Raw genomic sequence first — 15069 nt, 5'->3', positions numbered from 1 at the left:
TCCATTTTTCAATGAAGAAAGTGTGCACGATATCATATATGCCGATGAGTCTCCAACTGACAGCCCTATGGAACATATGTGAGATGGGGTAAGTCCACACATCCAAGAGAGGAACCTCGCTTGGACTGGAACTCCCCGCTCACCAAGTGGCAAGCAAGGTTGTTCTGTTAGCATGCTTTGTATATTGATGTTACTATTGCTAGTGCTTTGAGAGCACTCCACAAACACATATATGCTCACACTGATCTATAGACAATCAACTACATGTTCGATTTCAAAGGGGATAACGAGTCCGTACGAGTAGGGATTATTGATTGGTGAAGAAGCCTCCACTGGACTGAAAGCAAGTATTTGCAAGACCTGACTCATGCTCCTCCAAAGGAATTTCCATGGTTTGCGCCAGAATTGTATGCCAGTCCGAATGCATGCCCAAATCCCAAGGGCGCATGGGCATCGCAGTCGAATTGCTTTATTGTTGTTTGGCTATTTAGAGAAATTTCCATCTTTCTCATAGATATTCGAAGAAGATGAAATCCATAAGTTCGTGTGTCGCCATCAAGCTCACATGTCAACGTCCAACCTAGAAGATGGCTCGCAGGTCCTTATCAAGCCTAGAAAATGCAGAATCAGATTTGTGACAACCAAAATCCTCACAAGGTTGATAGCAGCCACTTGCGGGCCCTCATGGGTTGCCACTTGATTATTGGGAAATGCCTCCCTCAGGCATTTCCCTAAGAGTGCATTCTCGTGACACAACCGAAAAATAGCTTGAACTTACTACACCTGCTCATGGGAACACCCTTGCACTCATAGAGTCTCAACTACGATTCATCAATTCCCCCAAGAATCAAGCTCATTGCATTAAAATTAAAGCTCCGTGCTGGCTCCAATCCCTCCGAAATTCCCTCCTCTCTTTCATGCTTAATGTTGCCCACATTCGTTATGGTAACGAGGGCTTCTTTGCAATCCCACAGGATGGCGGAATTTGTGGAATGAGATATACTATGCCTCCCCAAGATTTCCAATATAGTGAAATTCCACTAATGTCATTCTGCAAATGCGGCCTTAAAGAAGAAGGGGTCGTGGATCACACCACGTTACTATGTGGGAAAATCACAGCTCATGTAGTCATATTGCCTTTTTGGACACTTGGACTGCATGCACGTCCCCCGGTCGTCAAGCTCTTCGCCGACTTGCTTCTTCTACTTCATGCGTATATTCAGCTCCTCAACCTTCCTAGCGAGCTCTTCCCTCTTTGCGAACGCGTAGCCAGCCTTTCAACCATGTACGGCATCACTCTCGGCGATACCATCCCCAATGTTGAAGCAGATTCCACATTGGGCCACATCAAGCTCCATGAGTTCCTCGGCCAACACTGGGGGATCGTTTTCTCACATCCCGGTAAATTCCCCTTCACCCAACTGTTATGCGCACTTGTAAATGCTTGCAGTTTCTTCGCTTAGCTTGTTCCTTAATTCTTGTATACTTGGAAATGTCAGCCGACTTTACACCGGTCTGCACTACTGAGTTGGGCAAAATCGCCCAATACCTGCCGGAATTCCAAAAACGCAACGTGAAAGTGGTGGGTGTGTCAAACGATAGCGTGAAGGATCACAAACAGTGGACCTGCGACATAGAAGCCTTCACGGTAAGGCCTTTGTTATTATTTGTTAAGGTACGGTGAGTGGCTTAGCGTTATAGTGGATCAGGACTGTGGTAAGCTACAATTGGTTGCGTATAAGTTCTTCAGTATAAAAGTAAATAAGTGCACAAGCGTCCTTTAAAACTTCATAGCCAGCTGCTATGGAGCAGAGCCACTTTTTGCTTCGAGTCTATGCAGCGGGAGACAATGATTTGAATGAATCCCGTCCCTGTAATTTGTAAAGGTCGAAAAATAAGACCGAGACTGGAGTCCTCGTAGGTTAAAGGCTTGTCTATTTTACCGGAGTCTTACAATGAATGGGGCTTTCGCTTCGTGTTGTGTTCCAGCCTGGGGTGTCCGTGACGTTTCCCATCCTGGCAGACCCCGACCGCGAAATAACTTCCCAACTCAACATGCTAGATCCAGACGAGAAAGATGCAAATGGAAAGCCCCTTCCTTCCCGCGCGTTGCACATCGTCGGGCCAGATAAACGGGTACAGCTTATAGACCATGAGCAGGGCTGGATTTTCAGCTGGCGCCTTCTAGAAATTCTCAAAGAATGATGATGTCTGACGGCTTTAAGCACACTTTGAATCTGCAATTACCCTGGCCCGTCGGCTTTAAGAAGTTATTGAGTTGGGAGGCCAGAGCGCTACTCACTATTTTTTTTATTTTTCCGTGCGCAGATCAAGGTGAGTTTCCTGTATCCGGGTACAACGGGAAGGAACTTTGACGAGGTGCTGAGAGTTTTAGACTCGGTGATGTTAGCGGCCAGGAAGAAGATAGCCACTCCTGCGAACTGGAAGCCGGGAGACCCTGTGGTGATTTCTCCATCCGTTTCAGATGAGGAAGCGAAAAAGATGTTTAAGGATGTGAAAAAGGTGGCTCTGCCATCGGGCAAGGATTATCTTCGCTTCAGTACCGACGTTTAAACCGGTTCCTTGTATCTTCACCAATGACGTTGGTGTATTTGCAAAACTAAGTCTTAGGAGGTTTTATGTGATCTCTACATTCAAGAACGTCTCTCTCTCTCAAAATATTCCTCTGTTTTAGACAACTGGGAATTGGAGGTGGCGCACTTCTTACAATAGTTCTCCATAGTTAAATTTGGTCACTTGAAATGTCTCTACGAGCAGACTTCTTGGTTTATGCTATGTAATCGTCGTTGTGTGTGGTACGTATTGTATCCTCTTCTATGTTTTGATTAACTTTGGATGACGCATACTTGGCTCCTTGGAATTGTTTCCACGTAGTATGCACTTGTACTCAGAAATTTTATTAACTTTGTGCATTCATAGGACCAATACTCCTCTTCCTTCTATCCTTTAAGGAAAGGATCTATGTGGAGCGTTCTCGAGGGGAGAGAGGAGGGAGGGAGGGAGGCTCTCGATAGGTTCAGGAACGGCCTGGGTGAGATTTGGTAGTGGAGAGCTCCAATGTGCCATGTGGCGACGATTGGCAATGTATATATTGCGCAGAGGCAATCTCGAGACATAGCTAGAGGGATGTGTGTTGGTGCGGCACATGTTGAGGTCCTCCACCATGCCATGCATCGCAACATGACTCCTTGTGTCGTTTGCCCCATGTCGCGACACCGTTCGCATTAGACTCCTAGTGGGAGATTGTGCGAGACTGATAGTGGAAAAAAGCTAGACTGCGAGACATGGATGATGGAGAGTAAATGTAGAGAGAGAGTGACAATAAGTAGTGTGCGTTGAGCGAGGCTGCTGACACATGGGAGTGTGTAAATGCAACGCTGAGAGACAGAGAGAGAGAGAGAGGAGAGAGAGAGAGAGAGAGATTGAGCGAGGGAGGGAGGGAGGTATCTAATATATGTGAGATATATAATATATAGAGGAATATATAATACAATATAATATATATTTATTACAAGATAACACATTATATGTAATATATACTATATAGTCGATATTATATTTTTTATATCAATACTATTAATATATATATATATTATATTATATATTTTTTAATATATATTATATTATATTGTATTAGACACACAATACACACTTTTTTTTAAAAGTGAATCTTTTATTTCTTTGTGGGAAACCTCAGAAGGGGTGAAAACCCACCATGAAGTACAAAATTAAAAAGATTACAAGTAGGCACCTGGAAAAGGCCAGGAGAGTATCTGAAAAGTGGAAATATTTACAAGTCACTAGGGAGCATCTAGTATGATATTCTCCACACAGAATGGAGAATAAAGAGAAACATAGTACACACACACACACACATACATGACATACACATACAAAAAGGGGAGGGGCATCTCCAAAGGTTTTTTTCTTTGGGAGAAATTGAAGATGTTTTTTAATTTCTAAGGTATCCTCTCTTTACTTGAGCTAACGGAGTTGAATTAAAACCCTCCTATTATTGCGAACTTGTTAAAATCTTTTCAAAAGTGGAATTAAAATACCCCTCCTTTTGAATGCACGTGATACACTAAAAGTTTGGGAGGTGAACCCCTGGAGCCTATAGGGTAGTATAAATAGAGATCTTTTCTCTTTCCTGTGGACAACCACCATTGAGTGGTGGGTAGCATCGCATCTAAGACCATTTATTAAAGCACCATAAAGTTAAAAGTTAGTTTGCAACCATGATAAAAACCATAGAACATTTCTCCTAATTCGATCTTGTTGCCCTTGGAGCTTGGTTGGGAATGTCTTGCATCTTGGTGGTAGATTCCCCAAGAGACATCTTGAAAAGAGTGTCCGTAGAGAGGTACATCATGATAAGAGAACAAGTAACTATTACAGTAGGTAGAGAGCTTCAACAACATCACACAGGAGCTTGAGGTGAGCTTCAGCAACATCACATGGAGGTTCTCAACATCTTGCATCTCTACAAATACTCCATCCCTCCCTCTCTCCCTACCTCTCTCCAGGCTGCTCTCATCTGTCCTTTTGTCTGTAAGGCTTCTTCATCACGTTGTCTTACAGGCTTTTGTTATCTCGAGTCTTATTATCTTGCATACATCTCTCCATCGCTCTCAACCTATCTCTAGGCTCTCTCTCTCCCTCCCTCCCTCTCCCTCTCTCTCTCTCTCTCTCTCTCTCTCTCTCTCTCTCTCAGGTGAAGGACGCATGTTTTTTTTGTTTGAATTGATTACAAAGGTCAACATTACGGAATCCAGGCATGCTTGTATCAATGTTGATTCTTGGTGTCCATTGATGAAGTCCAAATTAGCCTTTGAGTCCCCTATTTGTGTGTAGAATAGATCATTGAAGAGTAGTCATGGATGATTCAATTTCAAATGCAATGGACTAAAGTTGTTCTTAGCGATGTCTTCCCCTTAGGCCAAATAACCAACACAAATGTGCTAAGCGAAAACGAATCGTACTCGGCTCTACGAAAATACTCCGAAAGGAGCATGCAATGCTTGACATTCACAATTGTGCAACATTTCAAAAAAGTGACTAGAAAATTTGACTTGAGTGCAAAGGAAGACATTTTGATCAGGATTACATGACATCCAGAAATGAAAGAAGTTGTGAAACATACGAAATTTCCCAACGAGTCACTATCAATTGCAATTTTTGATAACTTGAAGACATCCCTGGGTGTTGTTAAAGGAGTGCAAAGTGCAAATAAGTTGGTTGCTAAGAGAGTGGCGCTCCACATGGTTGATAACCGATCAGCAGGAAAACCATTTAGTTACACCAAGATAGGTCAAGGCCTTGGTATTCAACCACACAATTTTAACAAGTATCATGTGAACATAGCAGAATCGGATTTCAAATGGGCTAATGGGACTCTGAGGCACAGCCAAGATTGCTTGAGTTCTAAGGTTGTTCAATGTGTTATTGACTTTTGGAGAGACAACACTCAAGGTGTCTCCAAACAAAAAATATGTTTGCAAACAAAGGCTTAGTCCACATCTATATGCAAAACATCCATGCCATTACTTGGAGCTTACATAGGTATATTTGCCTTCCTTTACAAAGTGAAATCATCATGTGCTTGTTGACACCAACACTTATTTCATTAATTTTGGACATGTCAATGTACAAATTCATTTTTACATATACTTTTGGACTAGTTTTTTTATAAAATTTAAGAAAAACCCCCTCTTCAAAGCACAGATGAAAACATAAAAACAATCAATTTTTTAGAGATTTTTAAAGGAGATGAAATCAAAATTATAAAATTTAGCGTGACACAGATAAGTTACAGCAAAAGATAAAATTCAACGGTTGTAAACTCTCGTAATATTTATAATGGTGTTCACAAGCACCTTCAAAAGTTACAATATTAAGCAAACTCTTACAATATTCATAATTGTGTTAACAAACACTAAAAGTTACAATAAGCCTCTCACTGGAAGCTCGGGGGGTGCACTACTAAGAAGCTCTATGTATCACGTGCATTCGAAGGGTATTATAAAAGCCCGCCAACTAACATTCATTACACAATAAAAATACACCTCTTTACCTATGAACTAAGTGAAATTTTCCAAAACTTGAATTAAGAAACCCCTGTTGTTAGTGTAATTCTGTTACGTTTTTTTGAAAAGTTGGATTAAAATACCCCTCGTGAATGCACGTGGTACACTAAAGTTTTTTTAGGTGAACCCCCCGAGACTAGAAGGCATTAATATTTGCCATTTCTATCCTAGATTCAACCCATTCCTCTGATGAGATCATTTCATCATGATCAATGTAGTTAAAACTACAGAAGAGAAGTAAGGAATTATAAATTTCCTCCTATATAGCACTTTCTTGATTCTGTATGGCTTGTGCTTCATGGGGTGGAAATCTTCCATAACAAGTCCTACGCGAAGTAACCTCACTTAGAAAGTCTGCTAGCTCTCTCCTATATGAAAGTAATCTATCTATTTTGCTAGTATACCTACTTATTTTTTCTCTCTCCTCCCTCTCTAGGCGCTTCTGAAGAGCAAACTCCTCCTTTTTGTCTTGGGTTAACAGAGCTTGTTGTCCTTTCTTTGCTCTCTGTTCGCCTCGTTCTCGGGGCAATCCAAACTTTGTTGGTGCTCATGGCTTCCTCCATAGAAATATTGATGACTTCGAAAAGATCCATGAAGCTTTAAGCTACGAGAATATGGAATGAGGAATAAGAGAAAGTGAGGGAGTAAGGCTAAATGGAAGAAGAGTTCAGAGTAAGGTTGTGAGATGAAAGAAGAGTGTAAGAATGGTAATGGGAGTAGAATTCAAGGCAAGATGCAAGAAGAGTTTGAGAGTAAGGCTATGGGATGAGTGCAATAATGATAATGGGAGTAGACTTAAGTTCCAAAGTAAGGTTGCGGGCAAGATGGAAGGAGTAAGCTTGAGAGGAGGAAGGTAATGAGAGCAAAGTGGAAGAAGTGTTTGGCTGTAAAGCTACAAGCAAGATGTAGAAGAAGAATGACTAGAGAGGGATTTATAGAACTGCAGACTCATGATGTGAGATGAAAGATTTAGAAGAAATAATTGGAAGAGGCTGAGATGTCACTAAGATGATGGTTGGAGAATGCTAGAGTACTAGATTGTGTGAAGTAATGTTTAGATGCAAGATCGTAATGCGAGCCATGTGAGACGATAGACACTACAAGGCATAGACCCTTTTTTGACGAAAATACCGATGTTTTTTACACTTTTTTTTTTTGGACGAGCGCAAAGGTCATTATTTACGTCGTTATAAGCATCGAAAAAGAACGGTTGCTATATAAGCGTCGCTATATATAGCGACTCTAATAAACATCACTATGTAGAGACACTGGTAAACGTCGCTATATAGTGACACTGGTAAACGTCGCTATATAGCGACGATTAATAGAACTTAAAAAAAACATTAGCGGGGCTAAACAAGGCCACAGCAAGCCCTGTTTTGCCCCACTAATGTTTTTTTTTTAGTAATTACAAAAAAAAGTTTTTTATTACAAAATTTTCCTTGCAAAAAGGGTGATACAAAATCGCTCAAATGAACCGATCGAGCAGCAAAAGCATATACATGTCAAAGATATACAACATTGTTTGTTCCTACGCGAAATGCACGTCTCATCTTTACATCTGTAGGAAGGTGACCCATCCTAGCTTGTTGTGGACCCAATTTATGAGAGTTAGATAAAGTGCATGTAAAATGTAGTAAAACAAATAGAACAATACATTAAATGAGAAGAAGTAGACTTACCATGGTTGCCTCGAATGCCAACCGTCTGCCTGTACCAAAGTGCGAAGTACTTATGGCGTCTAGCCGTCTCCTTGTAGCCCTCCTCTAACCCTCGAACATTTCAGGATGGTCCCTGTTCTACTTCTTGAAAAATTTCCAATCAGCTTTGTCTGCCCAGCTGGGTTTAGCCCCCCCTTTGCGATGGAAGTACGCAAGGTTGATCTACGATGCTTCAAGACCAAACCCATGCGCCCTCGCATGTAATTCTCATTGAACTCCCAATTTGGGGGTTATGGTATTTTGCTTTCAATTCATCGATGACCGCCTGCTTCTTTTGGTCATCTTGATACCACCAATCAATAGCAATGCTGCTCCTAAAGTGGTGGCTCATCAACCGCCTCATGGTGGCCATCATTGCTTTGCCCTTTTTATCTTCTATTATCTCTCCAGCAGTCGTGATTTGATAGGACAGGTCCTCGATTGGGTAAGGAGGACTCATGGTAGTGGCAGAGTCAGAACAAGTGGTGTTTGTGCGAGCACTTTTGGAGCAAGGAGTAGCAATGGGAGTAGGAGAGGGCAAGGGACCTGACTAGTACTGGGTCTTGAGACCAAGTGGAGACCTATAGGGATGTGAGTGTGTTGACTCGTCTACATCTCCCGAGTCAGCACAATATAAGCGACCCCTCCTACTCTTCCTTCCCTTATGATGGGCACGCCCAGGTGATGAACCCTCAGTCAAAGGGGCACGAGGGAACGGCTAGGCAGTATGTCTAGCCGTTGGTGTAGGAGAGGGAATTGCTGAGGTCCTTTGGGATAGCAGAGAGAAGAAACTCGCTGCCTCCTCATCAGTCATCTGTGCCACAAAGTCGGGACTCCTGACAAAGCCATAGGCTGCTAGCAAAGGAGTTTCCCGAGGGGTAGTCGCAGTGCTACATCCAAGAGGAGTCGAGCCAGGGGTAGTTGTAGGGGTAGGCCCCTGAGGTGTCACCTGAGGGGAATCAAAGTCCTCTGGAGAATAGAGATCATGATGTCTCCTCCTACGAGGGTTTCCGTACTCATCGGACGTGCGACGTGATCCCATGTCTAACATAGACACAAACACGAAAATAAAAAATAAAAAACAAGAGAATACATTGAGAAAGCATTGATGAGTACGAGGGTTTCCGTACTCATCAAACGTGCGACGTGATCCCATGTCTAACATAGACACAAACACAAAAATAAAAAATAAAAAACGCGATGGGCATGCCCAGGTGATGACCCCTCAGTCGAAGGGGCATGAGGGAACGGCTAGGCAGTATGTCTAGCCGTTGGTGTAGGAGAGGGAATTGCTGAGGTCCTTTGGGATAGAAGAGAGAAGAAACTCGCTGCCTCCTCATCGGTCATCTGTGCCACAAAGTCGGGACTCCTGACAAAGCCATAGGCTGCTAGCAAAGGAGTTTCCCGAGGGGTAGTCGCAGTGCTACATCCAAGAGGAGTCGAGCCAGGGGTAGTTGCAGGGGTAGGCCCCTGAGGTGTCACCTGAGGGGAATCAGAGTCCTCTAGAGAATAGAGATCATGATGTCTCCTCCTACGAGGGTTTCCGTACTCATCGAACGTGCGACGTGATCCCATGTCTAACATAGACACAAACACGAAAAATAAAAATAAAAAACAAGAGAATACATTGAGAAAGCATATGATAACACATTGACAAAGCATAAGAGAATACGTTGAGAAAGCATATGCTTATGCTTATGCATAAGCATATGAGCATATGCTCATGCATAAGCATAAGCATAGGCATAGGCATAGGCATATGCTTATGAAAAGAAGAGAAAAAGAGAGGAAAAAAGAAGAGAAAGAAAGGAGAAGAAGAAGGAGGACATGCATATGCATAGGCATAGGCATAGGCATATGCTTATGAAAAGAAGAGAAAAAGAGAGGAAAAAAGAAGAGAAAGAAAGGAGAAGGAGAAGAAGAACGAGAAGGACATGCATAGGCATAGGCATAGGCATAAAAGAAGGAGACATATGCTCATGCATAAGCATAAGCATAAGAGAAGGAAGAGGGAAAAAGAGCATAAGCATAAGAGATACGGAAAGAAAGCATATGCTTATGCTTATGCATGAGCATATGAGCATAAAAGAAAAAGAGAGAAAACTTAAGCATAGGAAAATACATATGCTTATGAAAAGCGATCAAAAGATGGGAAAGAGGGGGAGAAAGAGAGAGGAAAAGAGGAAAAGAGAAGGAGAAGGAGACATATGCTCATGCATAAGCACAAGCATAAGAGAAGAAAGAGGGAAAAAGAGCTTAAGCATTAAAAAAAAGGAAAGAAAAGATATGCTTATGCTTATGCATGAGCATATGAGCATAAAAGAAAAAGAGAGAAAGCATAAGCTTGTGCTTATGCATGAGCATATGAGCATATGCTCATGCATAAGCATAGGCAAATACATATGCTTATGAAAAGAGATTGAGAGAGGGGAAAGAGAGGGGAAAAGAAAAGAGATTGAAAGAGGAGAAAAAGAAGAGGGAAAAAGAGCATAAACATAAGAGAAGGAAGAGGGGGAAAGAGATTGAAAGAGGGGATGAAAGAGGGAAAAAGAGCATAAACATAAGAGAAGAAAGAGGGGAAAAGAGATTGAAAGAGGGGAAAAAGAAGAGAAGGAAAGAAGGAAGAGGGGAAAAAGAGATTGAAAGAGGGGATAAAGAAGAGGGAAAAGAAGACTAGAAGGAAGAGAGGAAGAGAGGGAATAGGGGAAGAGAGGATTCCTACGCCCATCGTTGCAGCTAGCACCTAAAAATTCAGCTAGCGCTTAAGGCGCTAGCTGTAGGCCAATGCAAATAACAAAAATAACAAATGGAAAAAAGAGGAAGGACTTTCTTACCTGGAATAGTCCCGCTCGGTGTTTTGTGGATTGGCCCTACAAAAGAGAGGAAACATGCTATTTTTCAAATAACTAGTTAGAGGAAAGAGGAGTTTAGAGAAGCAACTTCTCAAAGGGATTGGATTGAGGAGACAAGCATAAGCCTATAAACAAGGAGAAAGCATAAGCCTATAAACAAGGAGAAAGAGGAGGAAGAGAAATACCAAAAAGAGAAGAGGTGAGTCTTCTTTCTTTCACAAAATCTCGTTTTTTGTCTTTAACCCTTGAAAATCAAGCATGAAAACTAGCACTACAAGGAGAAACATGCTTCAACACACAAAAAAAAATCTCACAAAAAATGAACCTACATTGCTTAAAGAGACTTACCTTCTTGAAAAACTTCTTTTCACACAAGCAAAGAGGGAGAAGGGTGGAGAGGGAGCACAAGTGTTAGGAGAGGGACTGAGTAGTGGTGAGAAGTGGAGAATAGAAAGGAGAGTGAGGTCATCAAATATAAGGTGGGAGGAGAGATTTTTGCTTTTTCCACAATAGAGATGCTAAAGAAAGCATCGCATGGGGTTTCGGGTTTAAGCCCCCAGCGTCACTATATAGCGACGCTTATATCCAAAAAGCGTCGCTATATAGCGATGGAACAGGGCAAAGCATCGCTATATAGCAACGGAACATAGCAAAAAGTTGCTATATAGTGACGATTCAGGGCACTTATTGTTAGAAAAGAGAAAAGAAGCTCATGGGTGGCTATTTTTTGGATCTCAATAGATTTCCTTGCAACTCATGTTATAATTTTAGAAGTGTGTAGATGGAAGGGATGAGTGGAAGCTCATCAAATGATGCGCCAATGCCGCGGAGCCCAGAGTGGCTTACCAAGAGGTTGTATTGTCATTGCACTCATTGTAAGCAAGAAGTACGGCATCAATGTCGTATTATCATGCGCCACTTGCGGATGTATGGGGAGGAGCCGGAACCCGTACCCACTGTTGGTGTTGCACGTGGTGATGGATTATCGGTAAGTCAATGCTATTTGAGTTCGTGGATACCATTATGACACAAAACCTTAATACAAGATCTTATAATTACATGAAATCTTGACATAGGATGAGGAGGGTGATGAGGATGCGCATATACCTTCACACTTTGAGCAAGACTATAGGATGAGGAGGATGACGAGGATGTGCATATACCTTCACACTTTGACAAGGATGCGCATATACCTTCACACGTGATGTCAGAATCTGAGGTCAAAATGCAAGAGTTGCAATCAATACAGTTGTACGAGGGTGCTAGGATGTCTAAACTATGGGCTTGTCTCTCAATCTTGAATCTGCAAGCAAAGTATGGGTGGTCGGATACAAGTGTCTCAGCCTTAATGAGGTTAGCTCTTGCATTAATTTGACTCATTATTTGGATATTGTTTGTTTTGAGAATCATCATTATTCGAAGCCTTTGAATCCCCACTTTTTGTCTCTTTTATTCCCACTTTTTCTCTTTTCACTTTCTCTCTTTTTCTCTCTTATCTCCTCTCTTTTTCTCTCTTATCTCCTCTCTTTTCTCCTTTTTCTCCTCTCTTTTCCTCTCTTTTCTCCTCTGTTTCCTCCTCTCTTTCCTCCCATGTGAAGCTTCAATAGCCTACTATTGAGCAAACAGAAATAGACTTTTGTCACTCTAATTCAAAGAATGCAGGAGTCTGTAAATGTTTGCTCAATGTCAGGTTGTAAGATTCTAAGCTTGCTCAACATCTTACAAGGGTTTTAATCTATAGGATACGTGGTTGTGGATTCTAGGCTGCAAGTATGTGGTTGTGTCTTTACATGTATAATATAGGATTATGCTTTTATGACTCTCTTTCGCACGCATGTCTTATACTAATACATTCATGCACGCGTGCAGGACTTTTTACAAGTGGGTACTATGCTTGTCCTGTTTGTGGACCGGGTTTGAAATCGCTTGCACGATACTCCAAACATATGAGGAAAAATATTTATGAAGGTCATGCTCGATACCTTTTACTGGACCATGTCGCACGTGGAGGCCAGCTTGATCCACCACCACCATATTTGAAGGCAAGTGACTGGATTCAGGCTTGGAGGGCGAATGGAGAGGAACCTCCTCTTCGTATGAAGAGGCTATTGATCTTTCATGAGCTTCCTTATTGGGGTCAGTTACAAATCAATCATCTCTTGGATCCCATGCATATCTTCAAGAATATGGGGGCTACTATTTGGGCACACTTGGTTGGTTCCAAAGACTCGAGAGGAGTGTGAGAAGACTTGCATGCTATGAATAGGATGTCTCGTTTGTGGCCCCAAGTGCATGCTTCAGGAAAAGTTATCCTCCCGAAAGCAACATGGATCCTCTCTATGAGAGAGGAGGCAGCGGTCAAGGCAGCCATTGCCTCTTTTCAAACATCTATAGGGTACATGTGTTGCTTGAAAGGAGCATTTTCAAAGGACAATAAGCTTAGTGGGCTCAAGTCCCATGATTGGCACAAGGTCTTACAGGTATTCTAAGCTGTAGGATTAGTGTACCGATAATCGTGATGCATTAGTGTAATTATGATTATGTTATTTAGTTGACATGACTTCTTTGTTGCTTTGATAGTTCATCCTCCCAATTACAATAAAAGGTTGCTTACAAGAAGATGTTAGAAATGCTATATTCAAGATTAGTGGTATTGTAAGGTATGCTTACTATCAAATCGCATTGATTGCATTTTCTTCAATTTAAGCTGAATAATCTGTAGACTAATTATGAATATATTTTACATGGGCATGTGAAATAGGTGGATATCTCAAAAAGATATCTCCATATCGAGCATCGAGAAGGCCAGGGTGGAATCCATTGAAGCCGTATGCTTGCTTGAGAAGCACTTTCCCTCGAGCATTATGACAACTCAAGTGCACTTGCTTGTGCACATAGTTGATGAGGTGGCCATTGCAAGTACCATTCATAGTCGGTGGATGTTTTTTCTTGAGTGGTTTATGAAAACTTTGAAGGGATTTGTAAGACAAAGAGCAAGACCAGAAGCAAGCATGGCAAAGGGATGGCTTGTGCAAGAGTTATTAGTATACATCACGTAGTTTCTTGCATCCACGGATCTTGATATGCTACAAGCTTGGCATAACAAGGATGATGATCGCATCATTGGTGAGGTTCCCCAAGGAAAAGGGATTGAAAGAAAGATGAGCGAAGAGCAAATGGAGAAATTCAATAAGTTTTGTATCCTCAATAGCAAGGAGATGCAGAAGTGGATTGAGAGATATGAAGCGACAAAAGCAGAAAGAATAAATGCAAGGACGATATTTAGAGTAATGTATAGGCGATCGCAACCCTATCCACGGGATCTGGCTCTTCTCCCCACTCACATGTCACTTGATTGGCTATAAACTGAACATGATGGAGAGACAATAAACGAGCGCGAGCGAGAGTTGTATGATGCATGTAAGTTTCTTACCTCTTGATGTAATTAAGTAATTATTTGTCACAATGTATGCTATAAAATAGATGCATCTTCATTGTTTTAATGATGCTCTTTTACAATACAAAAAGTACAGTGCATTATGGTCATATGGATGACATTTTTGCGTGGAATGCATCAATTTAAAGAGAGTCACGTATGATTGTGGAGTCATGGCTAACTTCACACAAGATAGTCGATCAAGTGCTTCGGATACCAATCTTCTCTCCTCATCTAGCTTGATGTAGAATGGTTTAGAACTATTTACAACGGTCCCCATGCGACAGTGAGAAAAGACAGTAGCAGTATCTTTGCAATAGACTCCACCAAACTTTGGATCGATGAAAGTGATACTTTTGTTCTTCTCGAGCACCGTGAGCAGGTGCATACTAATGATTTAATTAATCAAAGCTTTCGTTTTTAAAGATCCATTGATACATGTACTTAAGCATAATTTCATATATATAATTGATGGCATTTGGCACCCATCTTCAATATAGGAGGTTTTTCATCCAGATCGTTCTGATCCAAGATGGTGGTACACGATCCAAGTTGCACCACAAAGTAAGCAAATTTTTGAAGATAGAGATGTAGATATGGAGATGCCACTACCAATTCCGGATCCAATTGATCCAGATGAATCTAGCAAAGAAGATGTAGATCATAATATGAGCCAAGAGGAAGATGCACATAATGACATCAAATAGAGGAAGATGGAGATCACAATATTGAGGAAGAAGACAACGATCATCAAGAATCACCACACTTTATTAAAGAAGATGATCAAATACTCTTAGGTGAACGTACGATGCTAGAGTACAATGATGATATAGGAGATCAACTCGGTGTAGAGTTAGAGATAGACTTGTTTGGTGTGTTAGACTTGGATAGACTTGTTTGGCGTGTTAGACTTGGCTCAGGATGAGAAACCATTGATGTAAATGTTCTTCATTGATTTTTTTCATCTCAAACTT

General features: G+C 41.5%; 1 protein-coding gene across 1 annotated transcript; it reads left to right on the top strand.

The window, feature by feature from the left end:
• Positions 1-1268: 1268 nt before the first annotated feature.
• On the top strand, positions 1269-2625 carry PER1 (1-cysteine peroxiredoxin 1). The gene is made up of 4 exons (XM_087375282.1): positions 1269-1401; positions 1500-1648; positions 1990-2136; positions 2329-2625. The coding sequence occupies exons 1-4, from the start codon at positions 1284-1286 to the stop codon at positions 2572-2574; spliced, it is 660 nt and encodes a 219-aa protein (XP_087231408.1). The 5' UTR covers positions 1269-1283; the 3' UTR covers positions 2575-2625.
• Positions 2626-15069: the final 12444 nt, after the last annotated feature.

This window comes from Dipteris shenzhenensis, chromosome 5 (assembly GCF_047967505.1).
Source record: "Dipteris shenzhenensis isolate YYH24624 ecotype China chromosome 5, Dip_SZ_1.0, whole genome shotgun sequence".
Lineage (NCBI taxonomy): Eukaryota > Viridiplantae > Streptophyta > Polypodiopsida > Gleicheniales > Dipteridaceae > Dipteris > Dipteris shenzhenensis.
This window is presented reverse-complemented; position numbering and strand designations above follow the sequence as displayed.

Coding starts and splice junctions, on each gene's coding strand:
- PER1 (XM_087375282.1), top strand. CDS start 1,284: ATGTACGGCATCACTCTCGGCGATACCATCCCCAATGTTGAAGCAGAT. Junction 1,402..1,499: donor GATCGTTTTCTCACATCCCG/GTAAATTCCCCT, acceptor TGGAAATGTCAG/CCGACTTTACACCGGTCTGC. Junction 1,649..1,989: donor GCGACATAGAAGCCTTCACG/GTAAGGCCTTTG, acceptor GTTGTGTTCCAG/CCTGGGGTGTCCGTGACGTT.